We start from the raw sequence: 9,676 nt of genomic DNA on the forward strand, positions 1-9,676 counted from the left end.
CGTAGGCCTATTTATATACAGGTCTTTCGATTATCGTAAATCATTTATATTAATAAAATCAAGCAGTCAACCTGTAATGTCTACTAACCTTAGTAAGAAGATATACAAATTATTTGTTTGTCAGTCGTGGAGAATCTGGACGTGGCCAGTATCAGAGCAATAAAGTGTCTAATTTTTTTCTCCTGTTAAAGTTTTATCTCATGGCAACGCAAAAATACAATTACACATTGTAACGGTCAAAACAAACTCCAACCGATGGCCTCACGTGCAACCCAGTTCAGCCAGCTGTATTTTGGCAGTTTTATTGATAGCCCAAATTTATCGCTTTGAAACGGACAGTACTAGTAAATCTATGACATTAGTCAAGTAAGGAACTCGGGTATCTGTACGATAATTTCCTGACATTTGCAGCCCACTGCCAGAAAGGTGCAATTAAAAGTTGACAGATATATGAGGGCGTAAAAGCGATATATTACAGGTGTTTGGTAGGGACATTTCGTCCATGCAGCCTCATCAACTTTATAACAGAAAGGTTTTATATGTGCATGGATTCCCTGCAAAGAACCAGTCCTCAAATTCTGTGTTGCCATGAAGATAGTCTATATGCAGGTCGAAACCCTAACCTGACATTTTGATTTTTCGCATTATTGACAAACAACAATTACATAATGGCAACCGCTTTTTCGAAATACATGGTTTTTTCCCGTTGATCCTTTCAAATTTTTTGTTGTAAAGATAAGAGGAATTCAAAACATGTGCATGAGACCTTGATATAGCCTAATGCTGCCTGGTTATCTTTTGCGTCAGTCATACAGGTATGAAGTCAGTGCTCCGTGAATGACTACTGCCACCATAAATGCCGAACCACAATACAAGGACAGCGATCAATGGCTTATCTGGTCATAACAGGTGATTCGAATTTTTTTCGAAACATATGCGTGGGATTTGTTGCTAATGGACATACACTCTGCGGCGTTTTATCAGCTAGATCTTTTCTAAGACAGTTTAAAAGTATGGAAAACGAAAATACTCTCTCGAGCAATTTAAACTTTTAAATGTAGGCCAAGTCGAATGATGACTAACAGCTGCATGGAATCGTTAGCCACGCTACAATTGTCACGATTATAAAGTATCGAGAACAGGCTTGCGCTTCCGTGTAGTGCTTGATGTTACTTCGAAACTAGGTAGCTAATAATTGCGTGCAGTCCCTATGAACAAACCTTAACTAAATTATATGTGTTATCATTTGTTTCATCACATTTAAGTTGAATGGTTCCAGATGGGAGAAAATCAAATTGATATGTCGAATGAAACCAAAGATAATTTAAAAGAGCCTCAAAGGGTCTCCGATATTCAGTCTGTGAAAAAACAGTTTGTAGCTAAATGTCTGTAAAGGATCATTGTACACAGGGCACAACCTGGATATATCTCTTGCTTGAAGTTAACTATAGGCCTACCTTTTTTATACCTGTTCTTAAGTACGATTTCATTTTTCTTCAATGCGTTTTACTTAATGAAATATGTTCCAGTTATCACCAGCCCTCTCTCTCTCTCTCTCTCTCTCTCTCTCACACACACACACACACACACACACACACACACACACCCTCGTGCTTCCCATGATATAATTACTTAGGTACCCCAGCCTCCTGCTTTGGTCAAAGAACCAAAATGTTTATTTTGAGTTTGTACATTATTTGCAGTGCTGCGACCCTTATCAGCAATTTTTTCAGCTCCCTGCAGGGACTGCTTCTCGAAAGGGGTGATAATTGGCACGCCGAGGCTGGAAATGGCCAACAGGTATTGAAGATCCTTGTTTGTATGTCATTCAGCGACGATTTATTTACGTGTTCTCTTTTTTTCAGGATGAAGTAAACCAGGTACTAACAACAAACGTCTGGTTAGAGCAGGTAAGAATTTACGTATTTTATAACTTAGGAAAAGTAACATCAATTTAACGGTGTACACTGTATGTGCTTGCATGTATCAGATACTTAAAACTTCTTTGAGGATTGGCGTTAGGGTGGCAGGCAAGAATTTATGTATGTAACTTGTATCGATATCAAATTAATGACTGCTTTATACAAGGTGGTATGTGGCACATAACAGACGCCTAAATAAACGCTTTAACCTGGGGTTAGAATATTCCCGGGTTACATTCAGGTCTTCAAAACGGAATTAACAGAAACTGAGAATCGACAGAGAGCTGATTACAGTATGAAGTAAAATAGGTACGTTGCACATAGTCTCCATCTTTCAGAGGATGTAAGCACCCCTTGAGACGAGTGTCTTCTGTAAAACTAAATATTTTCAAAAAAAGTTCGATCCGAAAAAAAGGGCATGACTACGCACTTTGTTACTTTGGCATCAAATCTAATTTATACAAATGCTGCATAGTCCTCTGAGAAAACTGAACGTAAAATGCGCACTTTGCCTCAGCCGTGCCATAAAACATAGCGAGTCCTGAAGAGAGGCGAAATGTCATATTATACCACTACGGCTGCAAATCAGCATGCTCCTAGTTCAACTTTCAAATAGCTTTTTGATCTATTGATTTGAATAACCCTAAGAGACAGCTTAAAACAAGAAATTGTTATTTTTATTAATATGCCATATGTCAATCAATAATATAAGCCCAATTCCTTCGTGTCCTCGTAGGGAATTCCAAACAACGGTCTACTTTTCTGACAACATTTGGACTTGTTTTCGGCTAGCTTTGGTGGCCATAAGTATTCAGTTATTCAAAAGTTACATATCTCTCATTTGATTTGATATAATTCTTATGTGGTACCTAACGCTAAAACTCAATATTCAAGCGTCTGAAGCATATATTATAATGGTTATTGTGACAAAGCACGTAGCTCGTTTGATGTCGTAGTTCTCAAAACTACCGTTGTCATCCATAGTCGTTTTGGAAGAATAATAATTTTTATTCCATTCCCCTAAGAACACAGATGTAGTTGCTAAATGGATCAGAAATCTGATATATGGCCACATCCAACAATGGGTTTTAGAAGAAATACCGTTTTGGGAATTGCACCAGGAAGTAGACGTTTTCAGTGCAAGAAAGTTACGTTGGTGTGTCATGTTATTCCTTCAATAATTTTATCATTTTATTTTTATGTGCAGGAATTAATATATATTTGAGAATTGAGGATTGAAGTACCAGTCATATTTATCCTTTGATACATGCTCTCTCTGATTAATATAAGAAGTGGTAGGCCAATTAAACTGACCTGTATGACTAAAGAGTTAGAAGACATAACCCGTTGCTTTTTCCCATTACGTAACCTGTTGTCCTTGACATTATCTTTTAATTACTAAATGTTGGAGTCACTCTTCTTCCATCATATTTTGCTTTAGACATTTTATTAGGCATGTCGTGACTTGATTTTATCTATTTGACAATGGCTTTTATTTCGAACTAATAGAACCCAAAATTCGAACATACTGGTTTGGTTTCATATGGGGCATGGTAGAGGATTACCCTCTACCAGGGCGACTGATAGATTTTTACGGATATTCACAGATATGTCTCTAGCTAGATGGATTGTCATTTTCAGCTAAAAATCTATCAGTCGCCCTGGTAGAGGGTAGTAGAGGATGTGCGCGAAGGATTTACTTAGTTAAGACCAACGCTTCACTTTCATTTTAATACCACTTTTTTCGTGCAACATTGAGCTATATGAAATTGCGTGTGACATCTGGAAAAGCTTATTACAAACAGGTGAAAATAATTGCTGTGAACTGTTGAACTGCACAATTCTTGTAAATTGTGTGACAGATTGAAACCAAAAACAGGTTCTCAGATCTGCGTAAGTGGGCCTTAGGTCATTGGCGGAATATATTTTGTTGTCATTCTGGGTGTTTTGAGTACTTTGTTCCCTTCATATTTACCAGCAAAAGCACGATTTACAGATTCATCATACCATTCCATAGCCGCAATAAGTCCATGTTCATTACAGTTCAAAGTATCTTTGTTATATCTCCCGTGTTAGCATGCAACTACGTCTACCTCTACATAGGATCAATACTTGCCATCTTTTTATTGTGATACTGATTTTAATCCTCCATGTGTCATATACTAGATCGAAACCTCAATTATTTGAATTTGAATCAGAATTAACATGCCCGAATGATAAAAGCTCACATATGGATAGCTAGGAGACATACAATGTCATTGCGAACTATGATTGATGGGAAATATGAATGTCTCCAAATCTCAAATTAATGCTTTTTAGCAGTGCATCAGTGGAAAACATACGACAAGTTTGATATAATACACAAGGTAGTGGCTTTAAAGAAAGAAGAGTATATAAGAAACTTTCAAGCGAAGCGGCATTTTTGGCAAATTGTCAATTTGTTACTGTTGCTGTGGCATTTACTTTAATAAATTCAGGTAATGTTTCATATTAATATACCATTTTTTAGCTTTCTTAAGTTGTCAAAGGAGAAGAGGAATGGTTTGCCGTACGTCTGAATAGCACCCATCTTCCTTTCGATATATAAGATGAAAATTGTCGCTGTGTTGTCCTAATATAATATTCTTGTCTGTTTGCTGGGTCAGCTCCTTTCACCGCTTGGAATATCTTAGACTTGCCATGGATACTATTATCTGTGGTAGGTAATATACGTACATCTTCCATGTTTCCATTTAAGCATGAGATGTCGGCAGAGGTAAACATATAAATAAAACTGTCCCGAAATACAGACCGTGGTATTCATGTACCAGTGTTTACATTTGGCTTACAGGTGTTTCTGCATAAAGCCTGTTTCTTGGCCAATATGACATATCGGGTAGAGATCTGACTGCTACTTCTACCATCGATTTGCCTGGAAATAATTTTGACTAGCTGGTATTTTTCAAAGCGTTCTTCGTCATTGATAACGACGTGTTTGGCCAAAAGATTTAGGGCTACACAACAAAATTGAATAATTTGTTCAGTTGACACAGGTGAGGAATGCGAAAGAGGCTCTGGCTCTGAGGACACCAATGGCCCCTGTTGCCACCATGCTTTCAAAAGGCAGCATATTTCTGCATTCAACATTTTGACAAACAACGACCGTTATTTCCAAATTGCGTAACAACTTTACCCCTTAACACTGAAATGGTGCGTTGCATTGTATTTGAAGCTTGGAGAAATTAATGGGCTGTTTAACAAGGTACAGAGGTATATTTCTGCGCGAAGAGAGAGAAAAAATGCATTTTGGTATCTGTATTACTCTTTCTTAAGCATGGGAATTTGAAATACAGCTCAAAGGAACGTTTTTTTTTTTTTTTTTTTTTTTTTGAGTTTCCTTGTCAGTGTTATGTTCAGCGGGCAGGGGTGTAAGAATACGGCTTCACAGTTTATATATTGTTCAACATGTCCATCTGTGCACCAGAACATGTTAGGAATGTACGTATTGGCATTATCTAATATGAGAGATAGTATTTAGTGAAATTCTATACATTCTGGATGTTTGTCCATTGACAAAGCTGGTAACTGAAATATAAAGAAAAATGGGGACCTTGCACATCTCAAAAATAAAAAAATGTTATACTTTAAGGCATATATTTAAATAGATACGTACTGGTGCACCACAAAGAATAAAATGATTTACAGTGAATTTATAATTAGAACATGGAGGAATAATCTACGTTCAAATCCGATCCACACAACACTACATCTCTCATGTTTCTTTAAAATATAATCGGCTCGTTGGAATTAGGTTCGCTCACCTAGGTTTCCAAAGAGTTTTCTCTGAAACTGCTGAACTTTCATTGGCAAAACTATGAACTTGTTAAGACCTAGGAAGACATGTTACCGCCTCAAGATATACCCAGATTACCAGTTAAGTTAATAATGGCTGTCAACACTTCCCCACGTCCGTTCTATCACGGGATAAGCGACGCGGGAAACAAATAATTCAACTGTATCATTGGTTAAGGTTCACTGGGGTTTCAGTTTGATGTTTGTACATCAACCAACAGATAAACGGTTCGATCTTTTCATTTGGACTCTAAAAAAATAATAAATTCTTTTCCAATCTCATTCGTACATTTATAAAGTCATGCACCCAGCGGGCAAACTTCCATTAGATTTACATTTAATGTGGCTTTTTGATCAACTTTGACGTGTCACAAAACAATGATATTGGCATCGCTGCTTTTTTGCTACTGAGAATAATAACCCTAATCGCAGTATCAACAGCACAGTTGTCAGAGTTTTAAAAAAGCATTGCGCGGTTTAATTACCATTTGCCACCTTATCGCTCAATACAAATTTGTTCAGACTGCAAACTCTGCTTCCTACACTCAACTACTGTCTACTGGAAGTCTTAACTCTAAAATCAACAGATAGACGAAGAATGTTGTCTCTCCTACTAAGCAGAATAATCCGTGCTATCATCAATCTGGCCAAGGTCCATTTTCTAGTCAGCATTGAACAGATCTGAAGCGATTGATAAGACTTCTTTTTTTTTTCATTATGCCCTGTTTTAAGAAAATGGCGCAAACCGGATTCAGCCACGCAAATTAATGACACCACTCCTCTAGAGGGGTACATGTACATGCAAAACATGTTGAAAGAACAGTGATTCATTTGAAACAGTTCACTTATTTATTTCAACGTAACATTTTCAATAGATACGCAGCTTTTAAACCCTCGAAGGTACCCTGCTTAAAAACCACACGCTGTGATCTTTAAACGTGCAGCATTACATGACCCTGCTGCCGAAAGGTCGGACGCAGTCATCACATTCTTCATCATTATATCAAACATGTTTTTATATGTGACTTCCAAACCCTGTCTCTCCAAACCTTGACATTTTCAAAGTAGCTATATCTTCAAATCATAGACTACTAACAATAATTCCTATATAGGCCTATGTTTTGCAACAAGGTTCCTCCCATCGCCTTAGGTTAGGAAAATAATAGGCATGGGAAAGAGGGAAAGGGCCATGGCTAACGCTTTTTTTTTTTTTTTTAAATTATTTACTACTTTTCATCTGCCTGTGAACTCCTCATGGCTCTGGTGGCTCTGAAGTCAGGATAAAATTTACATAATTAGATTTGCAAACCAAATCTATCGTAAAAAATTAAGATACTAAAACCAACTGTATCGGTCAGAGAGGGGCACGAGTAAGGGGCGTGAGGAGACTCAACCCGTGGTTAACCCCGTGTCAATTAAAATATCTGGCCTGTTGCTTGCTCTACGTATATAGCGTGGGTTAGGTCGGAAGCAATTGCAGTAACTAAGCAATCTGAGCAGACTTGGTAGAAAGATAAGATGAAAGTTCAGCAGAGTTGGTGACTTGCGGGTCATGGTCTGCTGCTCGAGGATATAGTTCAACTCCCCATGAGATACTGCTTATTTATCAACAGTTCTCTTGGCTGTATGCAAAAGTGAAACAACAAAACCACGTTGAAATGCTTAAGCCTAAACAAGTTGATAAAAACATCTTCTCTTGGCAGCTTTATTTTTTCAAAGATTAAGGGATCGCACAAGGTTTTGTTCAAGTGTGATTGCCAATGAGGGCTGTTATGTGCCTGGTTTGGTACAACGTATCATGGGATAAGCAAAGTATTTGACTGAAACATGGTGATAAAAAAACGCTTCAACTGTTTTGCCTGAAGTTAAGGAAATAAATCTAAAATTGATCGATCTTTTACAAACTCATACGAGAAAAAAAAACGTTTTTTTATACATGTGCTAATTATGTGTAGTTTTGTCTCAAATAAAAAAATACAAGTAGTACTTTCACTGTTGATATTACATGCTTTACAAAATGGCATTGTTATTTTCACAATATAAATGGAATCTTAGCAAACACGTTTCTATGAAATGAAGCTAACGAACCATCTCTCTGAGATGAAATCCTATAAAATATTTGACAAGTGAAGAAACAACGTTTCGTCTGACTAATCTAATTCCTGTTAAAACCGTGACCTGGCTTTTGAGTCGATAGTTAAGCCGTTGGAACTGGAAGCGGGATTATAGCTAAACCTGGGGTTTTACATAGAAATAACATTGTTAAAAAAACCTGACACCGTCCATATAGATCAAATGCTGCATGCACATACAGTATAATCGATTGCTTTGTCTACTGACGCTGAAACAAAAACAATCTAAAACGATGTCCTTAAGCAAAACAAAAAAAAAAAAAAAAAAAAAAAAAATGGGTCCCTGAATTTTTCTCACACTTCACCTTCCGTTTTATATTGTATTTTTCTATTCTGCACTTTTGTTTGAAATGCACATATTCAGAATAAATAATGTATATGTTGATATTACTATTGATTGTCATATTGTCGAGCTGTTTACTTTCAGGAATGGGTTGATGAACGTCTAAAGTGGAACCCAGCAGACTACAATAACCTGGTAGTCATGCGGATGCCATGCGAAAAGATATGGCTTCCAGATATAGTTTTATACAACAGGTAAATGTAACGGTTAACCTATTTGTTAGAAAAACATGATCGGACGATGTGTGCGTGTGAAAAAATCTTAACTTTGAATGTCTCAACAAAAATCAAACGAATTATCAATGGTAGCGTCTGGTCAAATGTGTGTCGGTTAATATTTTTAGCAGTTAACACAATCACTGTTTGAACTTTTATATTTTAAAAACATCAGAGTACAAAAGCAACCCTGATTAGCATGAATGCATTTCTCATTTAGAAGCTTGGAACCAGATTAATAAAATGTTAAGCACTTTAAATCATTTTGTTAAATTAACTTTTTGGTCCACCAATTTTTACATTTATTATTATTATTATTAATGTTATTGTTGTTGTTGTAAGCAGTTTTAGTAAACCTACACCCTGGTTTATTTCAGTGCGGACGACTATACTGCTGGTTATATGCAAAGTAAAGCCATGGTTGATCACAACGGCACAGTCTTCTGGCCTCCGCCAGCTAAATTCCGGAGCTCATGCAAAATAGACATCACTTTTTTCCCGTTTGACGATCAAGTTTGTAAAATGAAATTTGGCTCATGGGCTTACGATGGGTTTCAACTGAATATGACCAGCAGGAATGAGAAGGTCGACATGTCAAACTATGTGTTTAGCGGGGAGTGGGACCTTTTAAGCATTGACATTGTCCGCAATGAGAAATTCTATGGATGCTGTCCAGAACCGTACCCAGACGTCACTTTCTATCTTCGTATACGAAGAAGGACGCTTTATTACCTCATCAATGTTATTTTCCCTTGTCTGTGGCTTTCCATACTCAGTTTGCTCGGGTTTTGGTTGCCCCCGGACTCGGGAGAAAAAATAACACTGGGAATCACAGTACTGCTAGCCTTCTCCGTCTTTATGTTGCTCATAGCCGAAAACATGCCAGCCACGTCAGATTTTGTTCCATTAATTGGTAAGATGGAAGATTACATTATCATTTAGATATATTTTTCTTGTGATGAAATAAAGACCTTCTTACTATAAGATGCAACCTACCGTGCATTGTTTCAATTCACAGTGTATTTGACCTGGAAATAACTAACTCAGTTCGTTATAATTATTTTCAGTCGCCAAGATCAGAAACAGAATTAAACCCACCAGTCTCCATTAAAGCGAATACTTCAGGGCATACATATTCTCAAGGGTTTAATGCAGCATGTAAAAAGATGCAATTAATTTTACATTCTCAAACCGCCATGCAGCTGGGACAGTTTTTATATAATTTCCCCCTTT

At 37.1% G+C, this 9,676-nt stretch overlaps 1 protein-coding gene across 6 annotated transcripts in view; it reads left to right on the forward strand.

Moving 5' to 3' along the window:
- The window catches only part of LOC106160803 (neuronal acetylcholine receptor subunit alpha-3), a 39,898-nt gene that overhangs the window by 26,943 nt on the left and 3,279 nt on the right, over positions 1-9,676 (forward strand). For all 6 annotated transcript variants that reach the window (XM_086999257.1, XM_086999253.1, XM_086999255.1 and 3 more), the window contains 3 exons: positions 1,866-1,910; positions 8,313-8,422; positions 8,821-9,356. In XM_086999257.1, coding sequence (XP_086855383.1) covers positions 1,866-1,910; positions 8,313-8,422; positions 8,821-9,356 — 691 coding nt within the window. The remainder of the gene's footprint in view (positions 1-1,865; positions 1,911-8,312; positions 8,423-8,820; positions 9,357-9,676) is intronic.

This window comes from Lingula anatina, chromosome 1 (genome assembly GCF_051362555.1).
Source record: "Lingula anatina isolate TDL-2025a chromosome 1, LinAna3.0, whole genome shotgun sequence".
NCBI classification, from domain to species: domain Eukaryota; kingdom Metazoa; phylum Brachiopoda; class Lingulata; order Lingulida; family Lingulidae; genus Lingula; species Lingula anatina.